Source organism: Pollachius pollachius (genome assembly GCF_949987615.1).
Source record: "Pollachius pollachius genome assembly, chromosome: 10".
NCBI lineage: Eukaryota > Metazoa > Chordata > Actinopteri > Gadiformes > Gadidae > Pollachius > Pollachius pollachius.
The window spans coordinates 4057662-4080770 of NC_136943.1; the positions used below are offsets into that span (position 1 = coordinate 4057662).

The following is a 23109-nucleotide window of genomic DNA, read 5'->3' on the forward strand; positions in this document are numbered from 1 at the left end:
GCTACGTGGAAAGTATGCAGTGTTGTTCAGTTATATCCTTTTGTAGTCTGGTATATTGAGTAAAACAAAACGGCTGCTTTAAGTGGAATATTTTATTGGATCACTCGTAAAGCAAGTGTTGTAAACGGTAAAATATGTGTGCTGAGAGACATGGTGGGAGGTCATAGAAATACGTCTGATACAATTCATCATAACACAAGGTGACCATAGGCTCAGGGAATGGACATGGTGTGTGTGGTTAAATAATAAAGTGCATGATGTTTCATGCATGCCATGAAAACAGCAAGTTCTACGTTGGCCAGTGTGAACACCAAAGTATCATAAACCCGATCAGAGTGTAGGGGTAAAAAAGCACATCCATTAAATACACATTAGGACATAATCCTGAATGCATTCAGTCCTTTCATTGAAGGAAGATACGAAAAAGGAAAATAACATGCCCCAGCATTAGTTCAGCATTTCTATATATATTTATATATGCATGTAATACTTTCAAAGTAGGAACAGCAAAACATCCCCCATTGCGAAGTACAAAATGGAACCACAATTACACACTTACTAACAGTCACCAACTTGTAGTGAATATATATCCTAAAAATAAATCCAAGAAAACAAGTAGCCTTAACTTTCTTAAACTAGATTCATGTTTAAGGCACTTATAGATTTGATTTGTTTTACAATGAAAAGAAAAGTACTGTCTTTTTTGCTGTCAACTTAAAACATGAATTGGTATGTTGGAATACATTGTTATGCACCCAGCTTAAATCTCTCTAAGTAAATACATAAACTGTTACTCTCTTTACAAAACTCATCTACACTGGCAGCATATAGTCTCAAACAAGTTGAATGGAAAAATACTTTGAATTGCATATACATGCCTTTAGTTGGGAGGTATAGAACTTATAATATGTGAGGTCCTTAGTGGACCAGGGGGGTATTCAAAGTAAATAACAGCAGAGAAAGGGATGACACTGGATCTGAGACATGCATGAAATAAACAGAAATAATGTCTTGAATACCTAAACCAATTTGGTGGCCAGTTATGCTTTTTACGGCCCCAATACTGACCGGCTCTCGATACAGCGAGCATATAAAAGGTATTCCCCAACGGAATAAAATGGATGCATAAAAAAAAGATTGGACCAATATTTTAAAAGAGTGACAATAAATTAGTGAGAGCGATAATGCAACTGCGTTCAAATAGCTTGTCGAGAGAATACTTCAATCAGTCACGCTTCACAACCTCTGCCCACTTGGACATCATGGTATTTGATTGAATCCCTCGATCAACACCCTCCTCCTCTTTTCCGTTCAACCAATCACATGCTTTTCCCATCCGCATCCTGTGTCCTCTTCTCTGGTTGGCTGCGGGGCTCGGGGGAAACGTCCACACAGGCTCTCTGGTGAGTCAGGCCCTTCCGCGCCTGGCTCCGCCTCCGTTGCAGCGGAGATCGCCGCGGACTGCTGGGTAACTGGAGGAAACAAATGAACATTAAACTTCCTCTCAAAGATCCCGATGCTATTCCAAATGAGGCCACCGTGTTCTCCCTTCAGAAAGCAGCCGATACCGACGTTTGTGTAAATGTTCAAGGAGAGGTGACAGGAATATTCCAGCCAGAAAAGCATCCAATAAAATAAAAGGCCAATTTAATTCCTCAGGTCTATGCTACGGCCTCACTGCCCCCTTCTCTGACGGTTACCTTGTCGTCGTCCAGCTCGCTGATGGACTGCATCAGAGAGAAGAGGTTCATCCTCCCGCTTCGGTTCAGGACCGTCTGGAAAAGAGAGGAGAACAAACGCCGGGCATGAACCCCGGGCACAGCGGGAGAGCCGGATGGAGGTCTGAGGGGAGCGGGGCATTACAGCGGGAGGGGGGGCCTTCTCACCTTGTCACTGTCCTGCACTGTGATCGTAGGATTGGGATTGGCAGCTGCTGGGGCTGGGGCTTCCATTAGCGAAGGTTCCTGATTGGTTGCAGGCTGGTCCTCAAAAACCTTTTTTTTTAGGGTTAGGAGTATAAAGAAAAGATGTATGATTTAATATTTTAAGTCTTCAGACTTCAGTCTTCAATTATAATGTAACCGTAAAGACATTACTTTGTCCATGCCAACAATATCAGGTATCTCATCCTCTTCTTCTTCGTCCTCATCAGTATCTTCCTCTTCAAAATCCTCCTCTCCCTCGTCCCCTTGGCTATCTCTTTCGGTTTCTGGTTCGTCCTCCTTGTGAAGTGATATATTTCTCTGATCTCTTGACTTCCGCCGCCAGAGGGCGCTGTGGCGCTGCTGGCTGTAAAAAAATGTTTGCTCGTTGAAATGGTAACGTGCACCTGCCATTGACCACGGCTACGTAGTGAGAGTGGATGAGGAATCAAAATGCGACATTTCAAGGATTTATATACCGTAAAAAATAGGTATATATTTTTTACTGGTTAACTTATATTCCTCCGGCTCCTAGACAAACAAACTAAAGAAAAAATTGAAAGTTAAAATAAAATAAAAAGGCTACTCCCCAAAATGGCCGCCACCGCTCCCCATTACCTATTTCCCCGGGGCATGCGGCAGTGGGTCTGACCTGGCGTTCAGGATGCCGTTGTAGGTCTGCAGCTGCCGGGCGAAGCCGTCGTTGGGTCTGGTGATCGGCCGGCACTCCCGTACGTAGGCCTGCGCCACGTCCACCGGCCAGCGCTGCTGCTTCATGGCGTAGGCGATGACCGTGGACGCTGAGCGGGACACGCCCATCTTACAGTGCACCAGCACCGCCTGCCCGCTCTTCCTGAAGGGATTAAGACAGAGAGAGTGAGAGTATTACAAATAAACCTGTCATATCACTGAAGACTGACACTTAAGACAGACGTCATGCTTAAATCTACACCTCGATCTCTTTCTCAGCCCTGGGATTAGATAAACACACGCACAAGCATGCACACACACACACACACTGAACCTTTTTAGATACCTTGGCACCCCATTAATGTTTGCAGACGTCTGTGTCATAATAACCGGCTTAGATTCCATTCCAAATTGTGCCTGAAGATCCTGTTCTGATCTCTGATCCGTAGCAGAGAGCCTGGTTCATAATGGTCCCAGGTATACAGTTTATGATGATATTGTTGTATATTACTCTGTCATGGCTGGGGAGACGAAGTGGAAATTTGTTTTCTGGCCAATGGCTCACCAAAATGGGTCACCATGTGCTAGATTTAGTCTTTGATGGATTCAAATATCGAGGAGAGGTTCTTCTCTAGCCACGACGACAAACCCTCCCTTTTCTTGAGAGGCACGTCCCACCTCAACCTCCGATTCATGAAAAACGTTCGTTAAAATGCCGTCGGACCTCGGCTGAATAGGGCTTTTAAACAAGGGGGCGGGGTTTGAATCCAAGGGGGCCCGCTGAAGACAGCTTGAGTTTATATATTATAAATTATGCTTCGTAGGAGCCTAGGTTCGGCTGGCCCTCTCGGCCTCCCTCCCAACCTGACCGAACGGTTTGAGCGGCTTCACCTGGCGGTGTTGATGAACTGGTAGGTGTCGGTCCAGTGGGGTAGAAGGTCGGTGGCCTCCACATCGTACACCCTGATGTTCATGTAGGTGAACGCCTCGGGGAAGAAGTTGTCGATCTCCCGAGTCACGTTGAGGATGTAGCCCACACTGCAACACACAGACCACGTTTAAAAAACACAGATCGTCGTATTCTGGTTGGATGTCCTTGTAAACAACACGTGACCACCAGAAGTGTGTTCCCCAAACACCAGGGAGGACGACAGGATCACTCACTTGTTTTTCTGCAGCTCCTCAAAGTTGGCAGCATTCCACTCCGAGCCCTGGAAAAAGCAAATCGAAGGGAAACAGAGGACAGTGTCTTAACCCCAGGGAGGGGAGGAGAAGGCCACAGTATTGCCGCTATCGCTATACACACACACACACGGCTCTGACGCAGGAGGAAGGAAGCCTCCAAGAAATAGGGGAAGTAGAATGCGAAACACCGTGTTCCCTCAAGGCAGGGGAATGAGTGCATGAGTCGTCTAGAAACACACGCCTCCACAGCTGAAGAGAACATCAACAAGAACGCTTGTCACTGTTGATGTTCTCTTCGGCTGTCAATGCTGTTGTTACAGTTGTTGTTCTACTTTTTGCAAAGTAGATTTTTTTTTTTAAAAAGGACGTCTTTGTGGGCCGCATTCCAATTAATACCAACCCCCACCATCTTCCCTCCCCCGGTAGAACCAAGGGGGCAGACGGTTACCCCCCTGGGCTCCGTCCCACCTCACCAGGTAAAGGTAGTCGAAGATCCGGGAGGGTTTGTCCATCTGGGCGAAGGTGACCATCATCTCATTGTCGATGTACTCCCTGTAGGCCGTCATGTCCATATTCATCCTGGTCTCCAGGCCGGTGCGAACCTGGAGGCGCAGAGACCAAAGGCGTCCCCCACCGTCAGACCGTCCTCACACAAAACGACTGTCCACTGTCTCAACATAACTGGGGGAAAATCAATCCCCAAGCTTTTCTGCTCTAGCGGGACATCCTTGAGGAGGACTCCATCTGGAGCCCTACCTGCTCCTTAGCGACAGGTGAAGCTACAGACTCGGATGTTCAGGGGATAAGCCCCATGAGTTGGACTTGACAGATTAGCCTATTGTGTCCATCCCCTACACAAAGCCTCTGCTGAGGGATTTTGAAGGACTGAAGGACTAAAGAGTCCACCAGCGGTGGCCCTCTCACCATCTTGGAGGTCAGGTTGTCCAGGTCCTCTGTCCTCATGATGTCCCGGAGGTGGTCCTTGATCTGGGCCTCGATGGAGGAGCGCTGGGAGAACCTGCTCACAGCAGGGGGACAGGAACCACGCTCAACACGGACACATAGCGCAGAGAGAACCACGCTCAACACAGACACATGGCACCGGGAGAGAGAGAGAGAGAGAGAGAGAGAGAGAGAGAGAGAGAGAGAGAGAGAGAGAGAGAGAGAGAGAGAGAGAGAGAGAGAGAACCATGTTCTACATAGACACACGGCGTCTATGTACGGTATACACGGTGGCTCTGCACATAGGTGCACGGGGAGAGAGGTAGAGAGAGAGAGAGAGAGAAAAACGAGAAGAGAGAGACGGATCAAGACAAGGAGAGGAGGACTCACTCACCCCTGTCCTTCGCTCTCCTTGCGCATCGACTGCAGGTCGTTCATGGCCTCCCACTCGTTGAGGCAGTAGCGGTCCGACTCCACGTAGCGCTGGTAGTGGGCGGCCCAGTCCAGCCCACAGCCGGGGATCACCGCTCCCTTCACCGCCCGCTCACAGCAGCCATGCAGGGCCTGAAGCACCGACCTGGGGGGGGAGAGAGAGAGAGAGAGGGGGGAAGGGGGAGGGGGAGAGGGAGGAGGGAGAGAGGGGAGGGAAGGGCGAGAGGGGGAGGGTGAGAGGGGGAGGGAGAGAGAGGGGGGGAGAGCAGAGAAGGGGGAGAGAGGGGGGGAGAGAGAGGGGGGAGAGCAGGAGAGGGGAGGGAAGGGCGAGAGGGGGAGGGTGAGGGAGAGAGGGAGAGAGGGGGAGGAGGAGAGAAGGGAAGGGGGAGAGAGGGGGGAGAGCAGGAGAGGAGGAGAGGAAGTGGGGGAGAGGGGGGGAGAGAGAGAGGGATGAAACATCTCTCTCATTTCCATCAGTTTAAAATAGTTTTAAACATAGACTATAAAAGAATACACAGCGTGACAGCGCGGCAGAAGACTATGGCCTAAACTCATTGATATTCAATCCTTGTTTGCTTTTAAAAAAACATAACATGGAGATGAAGTAAACAGATCCTAACCGAACAAAGACTGCTCGCTTTGTATTAAGAGAATTAGATCCCATTGATTTTGAACGGTGGTGTTTTGGGTGGTCCGGGGATTTGCATCAAACCGTCACGAGCTACTGATAGGCCTTAAACAGGAACTACACGCAACTTTCGTCTCCCAGGGCTTCACAAACATGCGGTCAGGGCTGCCTCTGCCACAAACAACGGTTTACAAAGTGGAACATATCTGTTGGCCCGTGAACAGAATGAACACAGTGCCTCATTCTGAACTCAACTTACAGACCGTTTACCACCATCACACAGGACTACAGGAAAGGTCATAGCCCATATTCACTAGAGGATAGGACATAGGTCATAGCCCGGGACTACAGGATAGGACATAGGTCATAGCCCATATTCACTAGAGGATAGGACATAGGTAATAGCCCACATTCACTACAGAGTATGTCATAGGTCATAGGCCACATTCACTACAGGAGGGGACAAAGGTCTTGTCAGGGTTGTGTGTCTATGTTGTGCGCATCTACGTTGTGCATGTTTCGGCCTGTGACCGTGACTCACCACATGGTCTGGATAGACACGGGCTTGAAGATTCTGGTCTCCTCTGCTGTGGTCACACTGAATCCGCTGGCAGAATAAAGAGATGGAGACGATAAGGAAAGAAGATCTGACATATCCGTTTCCCCAGAGTTGCGAGAAAGAGAATAAGGAAGTCGTTACACAACGTATCAACAAGAGAAGATAAAACCTCAAACGCTAGTCGAAAGGCCGCGTAAACCCGTGGTTCAATGAAAGTCAAATGTTACGTTTTGTTTGTCAAAAGACAAACCCAGGACAAACTGCAACTGAATTACTGAAGGCATGGCAGGGGACGCGTTGGAAACTAATAAACAACAACCAAACAACACAGAGACCTAGGGTTTAAACGTGTTAGCTTTGAGAGGCTGGGAGGCGGGTGTCAGCTCTGCTGAGTCAGCTTGTGGTATGGAGTGTGAATGTGTCTGCAGGCCTGTGAGGGACGTGTGACATGAGCCCGGCTCATCGCTGAGTGACGCGTTTTCCAAATGAGCCGTTAGTCCGGTGACAGGATCAGTTCTCTTATCATTCAGCGGCTCCACGGTGTTGTTTCTGCGCTCAACGACTTTCAGTTCCAGCCTTGGAAATGCATTCTGTTCCTATTCCTCTACTCTCTGTAGAACTCAGACGCTGTTAGTTAAGCTCGCTCTCAGCCAAGGATAAATTTGTAATAGAATAGAATAAATAAATAAATAAATAGATGCTTACACAAATAATTCATAATGAATTAAAAAATGGGATATTGAACCTACAAATAATAATGACGCATTCACATAACCGAGACTCGCACCGAGTCGTACAAACATTCACTACATTCTGACAGTGTGTGTGTCCGTCAAACTCGCGTTGCCAAGCAACCGACATCACCATTACCATGCCTCATGCCTAAAGTATCAGCCCTGCATACAAGGCAGAGCGCTGATCCAGTCTGTTATGAAACAACAATCAAATAATGTTCAGCCAACACACACACACACACACACACACACACACACACACACACACACACACACACACACACACACACACACACACACACACACACACACACACACACACACACACACACACGTCTACGTGTTTACACAGCGCGCTGACCTGAGTGAGCAGACCAACGGCAGTTTACAGTAGAGACGATTCAACTCTATTAATACAGCCATGACTCAAGCTTTATGGCCGCGCTCCCGGATTACGAAAGCCGGCCAGCAGTGGCTGCCGCCAGGTGCCTGTGCCGTGCGCTGTAACCACACCGAGTGGGCTCCCAGCTCTCAACCGCCCAGCCTTACCCGTCTCCGTCCAGGTACACCTGGGTGTCGCTCCACACCGGCAGCACTAGCCCGATGGTGCACTCATCGCTGGAGGGCGGGGTGGGAGAGAAGAGAGAGAAGACGAATAAGAGGAAGTGGAGAAGACGAGAGAGAGTTTGTTGGCTTTGAGCGCTTCAAAGAATTTGTTTCCTAAAAAGGTAATGTCATTTTTAGCAGAGCACCCCGAAGCATAATGGTTCAAGTTATAGACACAGACACAGAAAGACACACAGACACACACACACACACACAGACACACACACTAACCTGTCTGCCTTGGGGAAGTCCATTCCCAGCAGGATGCTCTCATGTTTGTTACTGCAGGTGGAGATTACTATCAGGTAGCGGACCCGTACAGGACTCGAAGACTCCAGCTGAACCGCCTGCAGGACGGTCAGACAGACAGACGGACAGACGGACAGATCCAAAATGAGAGTGGAACAAATTACTATGAAAAACTTTTCACCAAACTATGCAGCGAGAAAAAAAAAAAACACTCTAACCACGCGGTTTGAATTGTGAACATGTCCTAGATGCGTGCCTCCCTGCAAGCGAACCAGCCTCAGCCTGGCATCAAACCCAGATTACATTAACCCTGTCCTCAGCCAGCTTTGAACAAAAATCCCATACAAATCCCAATGACTTGACTTGAGACACTGTTAATATTGAATGGACGTTCAATTGAATAGTAAGACCTAAGCACCGAGAGAATCCATACAATCTGATTGCATGAGCCGTTCTATTGGTCAACCCAGACCCAGCCAACTCTTCACAAGCCAATCGGTAAGGACTGAAACAGGAAGTACCCGTAATTGGTAGATAATGTCGGACCTAGTGGATTATTAAACGCCGGAGTGGTGTACGCTGCTAACAACACAGTTCCTAACAATAGGAGGATATGAGTCACTTTAATCTAACGGGTTATGGATTCAAGTGGTTTCTTATCAACCTAATCAGCTGAAATGAAAAAATTCTTCTGCGCCGCTCTGCAGAATGCTTCAGCGTTGTCAAGCATCTTCTGGTCGACAGTTCCGGTCGCCCGTCTGGTTTGAAGCCGACAGCAGAGGGCTCCTTTGAACGCACTCTGCGACACATCACACACAAGCCGCCTTAACTGGAACATGACTAACGTCTCGATGGCCGTAGGTGGGGAAAATGCCACCCACCAGTTTGACGGTGTCCTCGGGTCTGAGCAGCGAGACCATAGCCTGGAGGTGTCTGTGGCGCGTGTCTGGCGGTGGCCCCCCCTCCTGCTTGGGAGAGGGGCTGCGATCGGGCGAGAGACCCTCGCTAGCGGCCTCCCTCTCTCCCTCTTCCAGCAGGAGGACAACCCCCTTGACCAATGCAAAGCTCTCCCTGTAGGGGACAGCAAGACAGACGCTTTTCAAATCGGCCCGGATCATTTCTTTGGCACAAGTCGGTCACCGAGGCAGAGCCAATCAAACGGGTGGCGTTTAATCAAACGGCAAATCTACCTTTTCTGTAGTTTTCCTCTGCTAGGGATGCTTTCATCCTTTGAAAAACAAAAACACACAAATATTACCAACTGCACAACTAAACAAGGCAATAGTACGATAACACAAAGCATTTTCAATTGTGGCAGTCCAATGTAGGTTTGTGTGTATGTATTTACACATTCCATACATCTCCCTTCACTGACTCCTGGCCGTGGAAGGGTGGGCGGTTCTAAGCATGTATGCATGTGTTACATAACTGTACAGAAATGTCATTCAGCAGTCATCTCTGAAGGAGTGACAGAGCTGTGATAATAAGGAGCTGTGTTAACACAACGTGGTTCAGGGACTAGGTAGTGCGACATGTTAAAAAAATGAGGATTAATGCAAAAAACTAACATGGGGTGCAGGAGAGAATGAAGAAGAAAGACAGAGAGAATGTGGATTGGGAACCAGCGACAGGGAGGAGAATAGAAGCAAACTGTGGAGTAAAGGGTTTGAGAGAAACTTGAGACACCGGCATTACCTGTTATGCAACTGACATGTCCAGACAGAGTCAAGAAACAAAACAAAAAAAAGAGGGAAATAAGATGAGAAGCAGGCATAGGAAGATCACTGCAAAGGATTGGGGGGGTTTACAAAAGGAGAGAAGAGTAGTTAACAAATGAGTTAACAGTAGGAAAGCACTACAGCTTTTTGTTTTTATATCAGAGGGGAGAGGCGGGCCACTTTACAAACGGGAATGCTTCTTAGTTTTTACCTCACATGGCCACAGCACAACTCATAGCTCGGAGGCAACTAAAGTTTAATCATTGAGCTGTTTTTAATTAAGCGAAAGGGAAAGAATGACATGTGAAACAAGAAAAGATAAACACGACAGATAAAGCCATAGACAAAGGTTGATGAGATTGTGAAGCATTGGCCTACGTGTCAATGTAAGACTGAGTAATGGACTACCAGATTATAGGTGAAATTGGGTGTCTACTGTCTATATAACTAGCTTAGGCATTGTTCATGTTCCACGATAATAGACATTACAGAGCGGTATTCAATTGCAGCATTCCTGCTTTTCCACGAGCCAAACAGTGCAGCTATGCAACAAACAGTTACATCGCCTGCGGGGGAAGATTGTTTTTCATGGCTAATGGTTTCTGCATGAATGGTCTAATTCAGGCAGTTTGTGTGTCTACAGCACAGTGTAGCATATGATGTGCAGTCAAGGCACACAGCAAACCAAACCCTATTCAACAATGACTATATTGCTGTGTGCGGCTTGAGGCGCCATGGAGAGCAGGCTATACTTACAGGCGCGGTGGAGACAGAAGGTGTTCTGTGCAGGGTGAGAAGAGCCATTCCACAGCACAGAGACGCTCAACACCAGCCTGTCCAGTTTGGACTATGGTTCTCGAAATGGGACGCGAGACCCAGAGAGCCGTCGGGAGAACCGTGTGCCCGGCAGAGCGTGTTGCAGGCGGGCGTGTCAGCTCTCAGATATTTGGTTCTTTCTGAAGTGACAGTGGACGATTTGCAAGGGGGGGGGGCGGGCACCGGGGTGAGAAACGCAATTAGAAAGCTCAATCACAACATCGCTTCAATACCCACCCAGCCACCCAATAAAGCGAGAAAACACGAGTTCCTTCGCGAAATAAATTGAATTTAAAACCATGCGCTCCTATGCCTGGGAAGGAAAACGTATCCCGAGGAGGCAGGGATTACCTTCTAGTGTTCTTCCCACGCAGGAATGTTCTGCCACAGTGATCTGCAAAACTGGGATCAAATTGTAAAACGTATGAATCCTTGGTCCGATCGTGTGTTGCTTTCATCCACGAAGTCTTTGGGAGGTGATCTCGACGGATAAGTCCAGCAGAACCACTGAACAGAAGACGCGGCGAAGGCTTTCACCAAGTTAAGACTCCTTTGAGCGTCGAGGATCCTGGGTTCTGACGCCTAGCGTCCACGGCCATGCAACCAGGAAGAAAGGCACACGAAGAAAAGTAAACATGACCTTAAGGAACGACGTAAAAAAAACACAGTAAAAGAATGTCTGCCACCGAATTGAAATAAACTACAAAATGCATACAAACATAACTCATGTTTGGCAAATATTAACATTTACCAATTTACATTTATATTTCTTTATCCATGTTTTGACAGCGTTCTCTTTTTTAAGAAGAGAGTCGGAGAATATATGCTTTTATTTTTTATTTTGTTGTTTTTGCTGCATTCCGCTGGGTTCAATATATTTATTACGGAATAACGGCTCACGCGCATGCGCATTGTAGCCTGACGTCATGTCTGTGCGTGTCTACTAGTCGTCCGACTTGCACAAACTTACCAGCCATTGACATCTGTCCTGCACTTTTATCCTCTGTTAAACATTAACCCAGCTCCTCGTGGTAAGGGGACTGCGGCAGCGGTGCTGTCCTGCTCAGTGTTTCTGGATGCAAGCTGTGCAGAAACTCATGAAGGTCTTCATAACACGACGCATCCCCCCAGAAGGGGCGAAGCTACTGTCCCAGGCCGGAGTGTAGGTTTACGTTATTCTTATTAATATTATTCCAAATGCTAGCCTGACAGGTGTACTGTGTTTTACTGTCTGTTCCATAGATTACATTTGTCGCACGGATCACTTCCACCATGTGCAGTTGTCAAGTTTAGGACTTGCCTTCATTGAACAGAACCGTCCACTTTGTTGTATTCAATATTACAATACTTAGTTTACATTGACTTGTTTCAATGAACCAGGGTCAATGGTGGGAAGCTGTTAGAGTATTAATTTCTTAATTTCTTCGTTACAATCTATTTTTAAGAAGGGTCTTACCTAACACACTTGCCACAGTTGGTCCTCTTGGCCAAAGGTCAGGGGTCAGACTGGAGCCCCATGCCGCTCTCCCACCCCTCTGCAGCGGCATATAGCTGCTCTGCACTCCGTAGCTTCTCATGTAGTGTTTTTATTATTGTACTATACTGTATGGTGGTGAATAGATACTTAAATATTAAATAATAAATATTTGAATGAAATAAGCTTTGCTCTTTAATGCATGCTAATCCTATTCTTCTAAGTCTATGTGCCTGTCCGCTCTTCCATCAGATGTGAGGTGGCTCTGTGGGACTCCGATGAACCGGTGCCCAGGGCAGAGCTTCTGAAGGGGGTGAAAGGAGCTCACGGTATTCTGTGTTTACTCTCAGACAAGATCGATGCAGAGCTCCTGGATGCTGCAGGTACACGTCACTAGTGTCTGGTGGTAGCCCACAAGACCCCCTCTGTTATCCCCTATATGTTCAGAGTTCACCTAGACTCTGCATAGCCACGCCCTCCCACCCTTCTTACGCACTCGGTGTATGTTGCACGTCTTGACACTTAATGTAAGCACTTATTGTGTGTTGTACTAGTGTTAACCTAGTGATTGTTAGTGCTTGGCACTTGGTTCTATGAACATCCTAACTGTACCAGCAGAGATATATTGTTCCTCCTTCTTCTGACAAATGTACTTAGTGCAAATGAATGTAAATATGAGTCTCTGATACATTCTCTCTCTTATTGTCGATTCCCCCTGCAGGGCCCAACCTGAAGGTGATCAGCACCCTCTCTGTGGGCTTCGACCACATGGCCATGGACGAAATAAAGAAACGGTGAGTGTAACGATGCTAACCTAACACGCTTTGCTAGGCGAAGTGCAGTGTAGCCAACTAGCAACAACTAGCTGTGTCGTGCGTTTGTTTTCGGGCGGTAAGTTGCTCAGGTGGTGGAGCTGGTTGGCTGGTAACTGGAAGGTTGCTGGTTCGATCCCCGGCTCCTCCTAGCTGAGTGTCGAGGTGTCCCTGAGCGAGGCACCTCCCCCTGACTGCCCCAGACGAGCTGGCTGTGTCCCTGCATGGCTGACACCGCCGTCGGTGTGTGAATGTGCGCATGAATGAGTGAAGGTTAGGCAATATTGTATAGCGCATTGATTAGCCACTGGTTAGATAAGCGCTCTAAACACCGTCCGTCTACCACCCACCACAGCGGGATACGCGTCGGCTACACACCGGACGTCCTGACGGACGCCACCGCTGAGCTCACCGTGGCGCTGCTGCTGGCGGCTGCGCGAAGGCTCCCGGAGGGCGTGGAGGAGGTCAAGAAGTCAGTGCGCACATCGCGCGGCTTATCGTTTGATTACACTCACGCATTTGCTTTTGATTGGTTTGTGAGTTTGCATTGCAAATGTGGATGATATTTGCATGTGGATCCACTTTGTTATATTTATAGGTGTGTGTGTGTGTGTGTGTGTGTGTGTGTGTGTGTGTGTGTGTGTGTTCTCAGTGGTGGCTGGAGCTCGTGGAAGCCTCTGTGGCTGTGTGGCTACGGTCTGTCTGGCAGCACCGTGGGGGTCATCGGACTGGGACGCATAGGTGCTGGTCCCTCCTCTTGCTTCCTCTGACCAAAGGGGTATTTCTTCAGGTGCTGAGGGAGTTAGTTTGATTCCCAGACCGATGGTTCTGAGTTTGAAACCCAGTGACCACGGTCTACCAGTAGACAGTAGTACGACCAGTAGTCTCACAAATCAGATTTTAGATTAGACTCTTACAGTGCGATGGCAGGCCAGCTCAAACTAGGGTGAAAGGGGCGGTTCACTTTCTTTTGCTTCAAATTTGTTTAAGCCAATGTTGCCAGGGCAGGGATATGTAGACGGAGGTTATACGAAACGAACGACTACTGGAACAACCTGACTGGAGGAACAACAACAACAACAACAACACCTGATATGGTTGAACATTAACCTCAGATCCATTTGAGGACTCATAACTCTAAAGATAACATTGTGTTATTCTAAATTCAGTATGAGTTCAGTGTTTTGAAAAGCTATGCTAGGCGGTATTTGCGGTTCGTATCTGCCTTATGTTTTTTGCACACAAAAACCCATAAGGCTGTTTGTATTTTTGCAATTACTATTCAACCAAAAACACCATATAAACAAAACCATGTAGATAACCTTAGCTTGTCAGTACATTCACATTGTATACCATACAACATTTACAACATAATTGATAACAGAGGTGTGTGTAACAGACAGAAAGCCTGGTTGAATCAGGCCTACGTTTACCCTTTTGTTAGCTCCTGAAAACCTTCCTGGTGTATGTATGTTCTCAGGCTTGGCGATCGCCAAGAGACTGAAGGCCTTCGGGGTAAAGCGTACGCTCTACTCTGGAAGAACGGCCAAGGCCTACGCAGGCGAGGTCGGCGGAGAGTTCGGTAAGAAAATAAAGATGCAAAGGCCCGCTTTTGAATAGGTTAAAAACATGGACCATTTGAAGAGATAAAACAAAGGCAGCTGAAGGCATTAGGACCGGCTCATTTGAGTCCATTCTTTCCACCTCTCCTTGCTCCGCAGTACCACTGGACACCCTGGTCGCTGAGAGTGACTTCGTGGTCGTCTCCTGTTCCCTCACACCCGACACCAAGGGCATGTGCGACCAGGCCTTCTTCAGCAAGATGAAGAAGACGGCCGTCTTCGTCAACTCCAGCAGGCAAGGGCATCACCTCGAGAGGGTTAAACGCATAGACCACTGAAACTGCAACATTCAGTGTACGGTGTAGGCAAAACGCTCCTCAAAAAGAGACAATGTTTTCTTACTGTGCATTTGCCTCACGTTGTCCTTGATATATGATAGCCTCTGCCGGCAAGTAATTGTTCCGTCCGTGTGGAGGCGCTGTAATGATCACAACCTCACTGTAAGTCTCCCTGCTGTGTGTTGCAGAGGAACTGTGGTGAACCAGGAGGACCTGTACCAGGCTCTGAGCACCGGCCAGATCGCCGCGGCTGGCCTGGACGTCACCACCCCCGAGCCCCTGCCCTCCAACCACCCCCTGCTCACGCTCAAAAACTGCGGTGAGCAAATATCAGCAGCACAAACAGAAAAGGACCTCTTTTCGCTCAATATTTCTCTGTTTGTTTTTCAATAATGATCAACTCGTGTTTCTCTCTGACTGTCACCCTCTTGCTCTCTCTTTCTTTCTTTCTTTCTTTCTTTCTTTCTTTCTGTCTCTCTTACTGTCCCTCTCTTTCTGGCTCTCTTCCTCTTTCTTTCTTTCTTTCTTTCTTTCTTTCTTTCTTTCTTTCTCTGTCTCTCTTACTGTCCCTCTTTTTCTGGCTCTCTTCCTCTCTCTTTCTTTCTTTCTTTCTTTCTTTCTTTCTGTCTCTCTTACTGTCCCTCTCTTTCTGTCTCTCTTCCTCTTTCTTTCTGTCTCTCTTTCTTTCTTTCTCTCTTACTGTCCCTCTCTTTCTGTCTCTCTTCCTCTCTCTTTTGTTCTTTCTGTCGTTCTTTCTTTCTTTCTTTCTTTCTGTCGTCCTTTCTTTCTTTCTTTTTCTTTTTCTCTCTCTCGCAGTGGTTCTACCTCACATCGGCAGCGCCACGTACTCCACCAGAGGCGTGATGGCCGAACTGTCCGCTCGGAACCTACTGGGAGGCCTGCAGGGCACTGACATGCCCAGCGAGCTGACCTTCTGAGCGGCAGAACCGCTCGCCTCAACTGCGCCCTCTTCAGGCCTTCAAGAGTAATGTCAGTCCTGAGCAAAACGGTGCCATAAGATTCAATAGGAGTTTCATAGTGAAAACAATAATATGAGGAGAACCGAGAATTGCTGCTAGGATACGGTTAATGATTCACCTTTTGAGATAGTCCACTAAAGACCTTTGTAATTACTAACCGATCTAAACGATACAATTCAGACTGGGAGGAGTAAATGCAGAATATAGGTTTAGGACTTTTGGAAATGCGGTATACTTTGGAGAAAACTTCCCAGCACTCCTACAAAGCACTTACATGTTATGTTTTTCTTCAAAACATTCATCCATTTTTTTATATGCAAGAGGATGGAATTAAATTTGACTTCAAATTAAATGTTTTCTTTTTTCAACTGTTTGGCAAAATGTGGGGTACCTACTCCATACAAACCAATCAATTATTCTCATTTTGAACCTGATCTTTGCAAATATATTTGTCTGTTTACCATTCTTCAATCTTCCCACACTTACTAAATTGGATTTGAGGTATTAATAGTGACAAACTGAGACTGTGTGAACATTTGTTCACAGTTTTTTCCATATTGTTGGAAAAAAATGACTGGAGTCAGATATTCATCACATCATTTATTTTCAGCAAATTTCAATAGTTTAAGGTTATTCTCACAGAGAATATTTTCTCGATATTTTTTATCTTGGCAACATTTCAAATTGGCACCATGGTCCATGACCATCATCTGATAAGTAAGAAATGATTGAAAAGATTAAAAAAAATCTTTCTTTTAAATACTGAATGGGCGACTAATTCATTAGCCTTATTTGATTGGATTCTAGTCTAATTTATAAAACAGATTTTCTTTTAAAATAATTATTCACATTTAAATCATGTTTTGGTCGTTTCAAACAAAAAAAACAGGAAAATCGTAAATAGTAAAATAAGTCAAGTGTGCTTCAACATTTGTATCTTAGCCCATATCGCCCGGCTCCTATAGGCTGTCATCCAATCAAGTCCTACAGCTGCACCAGACCATTCAATACGAAAGACCAATCAGCTGTGGCGCCTTCCAGCTCACAGTAGGCTGTCAGCCAACTGGCCGAGCTGTTTGCCGGTCCAGTGCAGGCACGTGTTCTTGGAGTGTTTGTAGAGGTGCGAGGACTGGCTGAAGCGCTTGCCACACTCGGGGCAGGGGTAGGGCTTCTCCCCGGTGTGGACGCGGATGTGCTTCTTGCAGTCCGTCAGGTTCATGAAGGTCTTGAGGCAGATGCTGCAGGCGTACTTCTTCTCCCCCTCCACCAGCACCACGTGGTCCTGGGCCGCCGCCTTCCTGCACTTTGAGAGCACCTCCTCCGACGCCCTGGTGAGCACCGGGCGGTCCCGCGACCCCGAGGAGGAGCAAGGGTCCGGGTCTGTCTCCGAACCCGCCGCCGGGGCTTTGGGGGCGATGCGTCGGAGGCCGGGCGACGCCGTCGTGAAGCCTACCCCTCCTCTGGTTCTCCCGCTGCTGGGGGTGGGCGAGGCAGCGGCCTGGAGACCCAGAGCTGGCCTCACACTCCCCAGGAACCCCCCCAGGGAGCTCTGGCTGGGCTGGAGGAGGAGGGCGTCGCTGAAGCCAGCGGTCTGCGTGGAGAGGAGCTGCTGCAGGGGCAGCGTGGTGACCGGGAAGACCAGAGAGGAGGGGGGAGATGGGTGGATCGTGTCAGAGGGCTCACACGGCTCTCCAGCGATCCCCGGAGCCTCTGCGATGGTGGAGGCAGAGGTGAGGCTGGCCAGGCTCTCCTCCACCTCCAGAGCCCCCATGACACCCTCGCTGCCGGGGTTGAGGAAGCAGGAGAAGGCCAGCTCCGACAGGCTGTCCAGTCCTTCCCCCAGGATGGGCTCCTCGCAGGATGCCGCCTCGCCGCCCCCCGGGTGCGGCTGCGTGTCTGCGTGAGGATCACCGCGGTGATCACCTTCTGCAGCCGTTCTCTCGTCGCTCAACGCAACGTCTGGAAGGCCGTCGTGGCCCTCTGCGTCTGGGGACGGGGAGCGCTCGGGCGCGGGGTCCGGAGAAGAGGTGCTCAGGTGCTCCCTCTTCACCTCGACGAGCACCATGTTCTCCTCCTCGCGCTCCTCCTGTTTCTCCTCTCCCACCAGGACTTTGAGCACGGCCTCTGAGCTCCCGTCTGCCCCCTCCGACCCCCTGGCGTCACCGTCCGACTGGCTCGGCAGCTCCGTCCCCTCCGACTCCCACTTTGCGGCCTCGTATTTCTCCTCCTGTGGCTCCTCCCATCTGCTCTCTGGTAGTAGAGCGCCAGCAGTGGGGCACTCCTCCTCTCCGGGCTCCCCGCGGCCCTTCCTCAACCGCGTCCTCTTCCTCCCGCTCGGGCTGTCCTCGTTCAGGGGCGATGTGCGTTTGTGGCCTGCGGGCGGCGCTGTGGTCTTGTCCCGGCTGAAACCGCCGTTCATCTCCCCGTGGGGATCAAGAGTACCACCGGACTGACTCACCTCCATTCCGGCTCCACTGTTGCTTAGCCAAGCATCCGTGAAACAGTTGCTCAGGCTGAATTGGAGACGCTGCGGTGAATCTGACCCGAGCTGCATAGATGTGGCCTCAGATAGGTCCCCTGTCGGAGGGGACAGTAGTGCCTCATTCTGCTGCTGTACGGCCCTCCAACCTGTAGGGGGCGACTTTGGGAAGTCTCGCTTGGACAGGTGTAGCTTGCAGGCTTTCACCACGGTGTTCAAGTGCAGGTGGGAGGCGGCCAGCAGCACATCCATCACGTTAGAGGAGCCCGGCGTAAGGGTGGAGGTATAAATCATCTCTAGCAGGGTGGAGAAGGCCTCGGGGGTCACCACTTCCTGATCAAGCTCCATCACACAGGGACCGTCCCCGTGTTGCATTTTAGTCCCTCCAGCCGCGTCGCCCTCTGTGGAGCTCAGAAGAGCCCTGAAGTGAGAGCTGCAGGCCGCCAGAATGGATCGGTGTGCGTGGAAGCTCTGTCCCCCAACCGATACCAAGCAGTCGCAAAGCTGGCCATGGATGCGCTGGTGGTTCAACTGCTGAAAGATGAGCTTGAAGTGCCCAGGGAAGTCCATCGGCAGACGTACGCCGGGTGATGAATGGCTGGATACACGGGTGGGCGGCTTCTAATGCTTTCTTGTGCGCTTTGTCTTCGAAAATAAATTCATCACTCGTGTTTTTCCCCTAATGTCTAAAATAAACCATTTGACAGGTTTGCCGGTGATGCATAAGAGGCTATAATGTGGTCGGCCTTAATCCATCATGCGGCCAAATGCACAAAGGTTTATCACAATGAGTCTCCAAATCGCCGAGACGCTTTTCTCCTATAAATAGGTTTCTATCGCATTTGACCTGAAATTCGACATGAGTTTAACCCTTAATATACATAGTATATATCAGCGTTTTGGCCTAAAATCAGAATTGCACTCACCCCTTTATTATGGTCTGCTCTAGCCGCTCAGACTAACCTGTCTAGCGGGACCGACACACAGACAACATCGCCCCCTTGTGGTGAATTTGTATAAATGTGAGCTTCGTTTAATTTTGTTACATTAAAAAAATTCGGCCATTTCACAATTTATAACCAAACCCTCGAAATATTTTGAGGCAGAACATTTTGAGAAAAACATTGATATTTTGACGGATCATATGACAAACAACACAGCGACTCATCAAGTCTCAGCCAGACGAGTTCAACACATTGTATTTTATTATATCACACGCTGATACTGCTTCTGCATACACGTTCACAAATAGTTACATTCTCTTCAACAACGACATGGAATAAGAAAAGTGGAGGGCTGGTTCTAGGTGGCAGTGGGCCTGTTGATCTACTTCCCATCCACACAGCTGCAGTGGGGGGGGGTCTCTGATGACGGTGGTGTTGTTGACCTGCAGTCTGCCCTTGGGGTCGCGACCTGCCATTGGATGGATGAACAGGTTCGGGACGGGTCCCGATCATATGCTGTCCAGCTTCTTCAGTACATATGGGGCTGCAAACGCAGGAGAAAAAAACGATTCAAGAGCCTTTCGTATGTCACATTTGAATTGATTCATTCATTAATGATGTGTTGCAGTGAGAAGGCCATGCACATGCTCAGTGATCATGGAGCAATGAAAGACGTCTCCACGGTTGTTTTGCCACCGTAATGTCACCAATGTCATGCACTACTCACTGGCTCGGAGGAGAGCGATGTACAGAATGAAGTTGCGCACGGACGTGAAGACATCGTCCCTCATCTTCTTCTTCATTTCCTCCGGGTCCAGCTTGGGACCTAGCCCTTCCAGTTTAAACATGGTAACGTCCTGTTGGGTTTATTATTCTGCTCATGAAATTAAGAGAGTCGGATCTGAAGCATGTGGAAAGGAAATAACGCACCGGAAGTACGTAATGGGTTAACAAATGAAGGGTGACCCGTATCACACCGCCCTCTAGCGGCTGACATTTGAACAACAGAACAATATATATAACTAACAGTATAATAACTAATAATAATACAATAATAACGGTATACAAATTGAGTATGCGGGCTGATATAAAGTATTATATTTTTTGTATTTTTTTTCCAAAGGGTATGGCAACCATATATTTTTAAAATATTATTTGTGAAACAATAGGATTGTTATTATTATTAGAAGTATTAATAATGCTCTTGTTATTAGTAATGTTGGCGTTATTATCAGTGGTATTGGCCAAGAACAACATCCATATTACAGAGGACAGGGGAGACCCCACAGGGAACTGGGTGAAGGCAGCTCTGACCGATGAGTGTGGGGGAGAGAGAGAGAAAAGGGAGATAGAGGAAGGAGGGAGGGAGGGGGTGGGTTATTTCTGAGCTCAGGGCCGAGGAGGATTAAATGAGAGCAGTCCCAGCAGCACGATGACAGCATCCAGTGTGAGGCCAAACCCCCCACCATTCGGGACGACGTAGGTTCTCCCGAATAAATTATTAACCTTAAACCTTAGATATCAGTGATTTACTGCGAGATCTACCCGAGACACCTATTATCCTCGCGTGGCTTCTAACAACACGAGGTGAGTTGTATTTTCGTGGTATTCTCTGGTTTTCTCGTGTCTGGAGGGGCAGCCGGCGAAATGGCACCTTGCGTTAATGTCTTAATATTCATATCTAAAAGATGGATGGACAACGAGTCGTGTGCGCGTCGCCCTTATACACCGGCGCTCTAATTGGGATAGGGGGTGAAGGGTTTTTTAATCGGATTAAGATTAGGAAATAGACAACAAAAGATGGACATTTGTTTTCTTTGTTTAGTCTGCTGGTTTGGCGTGGATGTGACCACTGATTACGATCTGAAAGGATGGGGACGTTGTTGGGTCATGTAATGAATAGAAATACATTCACCCTTCACTTGCCCCATGAGCAGGGGTAGGTTACTAATGTCCGTGGTTTGTACCCTACTCCACTAAAGTAAACCGGTGTACCCCATGTCGTGTTTCAAATGTACGGTCTAAGTGTGGATGCTGGACCAGCCAGTGTACCGAGCAGACACGGTGGGTGATGCTATCCCACTACACAAGACGGGCCAGCTCTCATGCTACACCCCACTGACACATGCCTCCATCCCATCCATTCATCGAATAGCCGTAGAAACCACGCTCACTGCACTTCATGATCTGACTGCATTTAGCAAGGACGATGCACGCTAAATGTCTGCATTTAGTAGGTATTGTTCGGGTTTGGTTTACATCCAGTTGTGAATGGGCGTCGGCAATATGCGTGCTATCTTTTTTTCTTTTACTAGCGAGACTGAGATGTCCTCCATCCTCCATGCTGTCCTCCTCCACGGCGTGAAGGGAGGCATGGTCCACTCAGGACACGACAAGACCAGGACAATGTGTTCTGCTGTTCTAGGGGTTGGGGGGGTCGTGATGTTACGTGGTTAAATAACAAAAAGACTACTTCTCAAGGTTGGATTCAGAGACATGTGCGTGTCTGCAGGAACAACAAAATACGCGGTGTGAGGAGGCGGTAGCATGCCTCCGATATGTTTTTGACAGCATGGTGTCATGTTACAGTGAAATCAAGGCACATTAAACACGCGCTGTCTATCTGGTTGGAAAAGTGCTTTAACAAAAAAGAAAACAGCAAACAACATAACAACCATAGCATTTGTTACATGGCTGTGTGTATTGCCTGTGTGTGTGTGTGTGCGTGCGTGTGGTGTGTGTGTGTGTGTGTGTGCGCGGCGTGTGTCCGTGCGTGCGGGTGTGTGTGTGTGTGTGTGCGGCGTGTGTCCGTGCGTGTATATAGTGTGTTTGTGTGTGTAGGCCTAGTATAAGCCCCTGCGATGCCAGTGTAGTGCGATGACTCAGGGCTGTGGAGTAGGATGAACCATGTGAGGCGATGCGCGGCGCTCAGGTCGGCCAGCCGGAGTAGAGAGAAGGGCGACAGGCAGAACTCGAGCATCAGGAAAGACTGCCTGCATCTCTGCCTGCTCGCACTAGCCCCACTCTGCCCTACTGACTAGCTGTCCCACTTTCTGCAGCCTGTCAAGAAGAGCACCCAGGCGTTCTGTTGTGCTTTTCTCCTCCTGCTCGTTCTTTCTGTGTGAAGGGCTGCGGTGCCGGGGTTATCTCTGCTCCTCTCCGAGTCATCATTTAGAATAATCCAATTTTTCGACGTTGATGAACATCTGCATCAGGCTTCGGTTGCGATGTCCATCCCTTCGGACATAAACGATCAGTGACCAGTCGATATCTATAAAAGCATTGCAATGATTTCAAGGAATGATTGAGAAGGCAGGACAGAGGACGGCACGCGTTCAAATTAATGTTTTTCTTGGCTCCTGTTCCCTGGCTGCTGTGGCGGATGAGACAGAACCCCTGACCTCATTGGCTTAATTGAGTGGAGCAGCATCACTGCACTTGACTGGCAGGGAGATCATAATATAGGTCACACTTTGTGTGCATGTATGGCTAGGCATGAGGAGAGGCAACATGCCCGTACACGGGCGACAACGCAATTTTTTTTACCCTGTTTCCTCCCTCTTATCTGAATCCAATATGAAATATTTAGGCCCCAGCCTGTCAATGCTAGGATTCATCCCAAAGACCCTGGAACGTGATGCATCTGCCTCAGCCGCTGCCCGGATGTAACCTTTACTCAAGATATGAAATGGTATTCCATGATCAATGAAGTGGAACACATTTGCCAGAGATTAGCCGAAGGGAAAAGCAAAGGAAACTGTTTACTGGATTTCCAACATCTATCATCTGCTAATATCCCAGCATGTTTCTCCTCAGTGACAGAGAAAAGAATAAGCTGTGCTCAAGCCCCGATCAGATATAGAGATACGACACCTCAGCACACTATTCATGTTCTCAAGCCTCCCATGGTTTGGGAGGGTATTCCGAATGCTAATAGCATGAGCTGACCGGAGGAGAGAAAGGACATCTGATTGGATTATGTTCAGAAGGGTGAGAACCAAAATGACTCAACCAAATTGAGTCACCAAAACAACGCTCA

At 48.3% G+C, this 23109-nt stretch overlaps 5 protein-coding genes across 5 annotated transcripts in view; 2 read left to right on the forward strand and 3 right to left on the reverse strand.

Moving 5' to 3' along the window:
* Positions 1–1319: 1319 nt before the first annotated feature.
* LOC307082006 (protein phosphatase Slingshot homolog 3) lies at positions 1320–11073 on the reverse strand (the record flags this gene model as incomplete). Its single annotated transcript, XM_079745410.1, has 17 exons — positions 10833–11073; positions 10422–10621; positions 9138–9175; positions 8829–9018; positions 7930–8045; positions 7642–7710; positions 6341–6406; positions 5134–5316; positions 4722–4815; positions 4271–4399; positions 3777–3823; positions 3504–3650; positions 2575–2775; positions 2097–2289; positions 1887–1994; positions 1701–1775; positions 1320–1472 (listed from the first exon to the last, which is right to left on the reverse strand). Exons 2-17 carry the CDS (start codon positions 10467–10469, stop codon positions 1320–1322), a joined length of 1857 nt encoding a protein of 618 aa, XP_079601536.1. The 5' UTR covers positions 10470–10621; positions 10833–11073.
* A 363-nt stretch (positions 11074–11436) lies between these two features.
* Positions 11437–15999, forward strand: grhpra (glyoxylate reductase/hydroxypyruvate reductase a). The gene is made up of 9 exons (XM_079745413.1): positions 11437–11643; positions 12208–12338; positions 12677–12749; positions 13123–13239; positions 13420–13508; positions 14248–14349; positions 14489–14624; positions 14856–14986; positions 15484–15999. Exons 1-9 carry the CDS (start codon positions 11558–11560, stop codon positions 15603–15605), a joined length of 987 nt encoding a protein of 328 aa, XP_079601539.1. The 5' UTR covers positions 11437–11557; the 3' UTR covers positions 15606–15999.
* Positions 16000–16689: 690 nt separating this feature from the next.
* LOC307082005 (zinc finger and BTB domain-containing protein 5-like) lies at positions 16690–18696 on the reverse strand (the record flags this gene model as incomplete). Its single annotated transcript, XM_079745409.1, has 1 exon — positions 16690–18696. One exon carries the CDS (start codon positions 18694–18696, stop codon positions 16690–16692), a length of 2007 nt encoding a protein of 668 aa, XP_079601535.1.
* Positions 18697–19313: 617 nt separating this feature from the next.
* tomm5 (translocase of outer mitochondrial membrane 5 homolog (yeast)) lies at positions 19314–19983 on the reverse strand. The gene is made up of 2 exons (XM_079745421.1): positions 19798–19983; positions 19314–19614 (listed from the first exon to the last, which is right to left on the reverse strand). The coding sequence occupies exons 1-2, from the start codon at positions 19916–19918 to the stop codon at positions 19580–19582; spliced, it is 156 nt and encodes a 51-aa protein (XP_079601547.1). The 5' UTR covers positions 19919–19983; the 3' UTR covers positions 19314–19579.
* Positions 19984–20503: 520 nt separating this feature from the next.
* frmpd1b (FERM and PDZ domain containing 1b) overlaps positions 20504–23109 on the forward strand; it is a 29106-nt gene continuing 26500 nt past the window's right edge. The window contains exon 1 of the mRNA XM_079745397.1: positions 20504–20657. The gene's annotated coding sequence lies outside the window, so the exon portion shown is untranslated. The remainder of the gene's footprint in view (positions 20658–23109) is intronic.

Bases quoted from the DNA above. Each gene is read 5' to 3' on its own strand.
- grhpra (XM_079745413.1), top strand. From the start codon at position 11,558: ATGCAAGCTGTGCAGAAACTCATGAAGGTCTTCATAACACGACGCATC. The intron at 12,339-12,676 runs GTACACGTCACT...TTCCCCCTGCAG, and splicing joins AGAGCTCCTGGATGCTGCAG to GGCCCAACCTGAAGGTGATC. The intron at 14,987-15,483 runs GTGAGCAAATAT...TCTCTCTCGCAG, and splicing joins GCTCACGCTCAAAAACTGCG to TGGTTCTACCTCACATCGGC.
- tomm5 (XM_079745421.1), bottom strand. From the start codon at position 19,918: ATGTTTAAACTGGAAGGGCTAGGTCCCAAGCTGGACCCGGAGGAAATG. The intron at 19,615-19,797 runs GTGAGTAGTGCA...CTGCGTTTGCAG, and splicing joins CATCGCTCTCCTCCGAGCCA to CCCCATATGTACTGAAGAAG.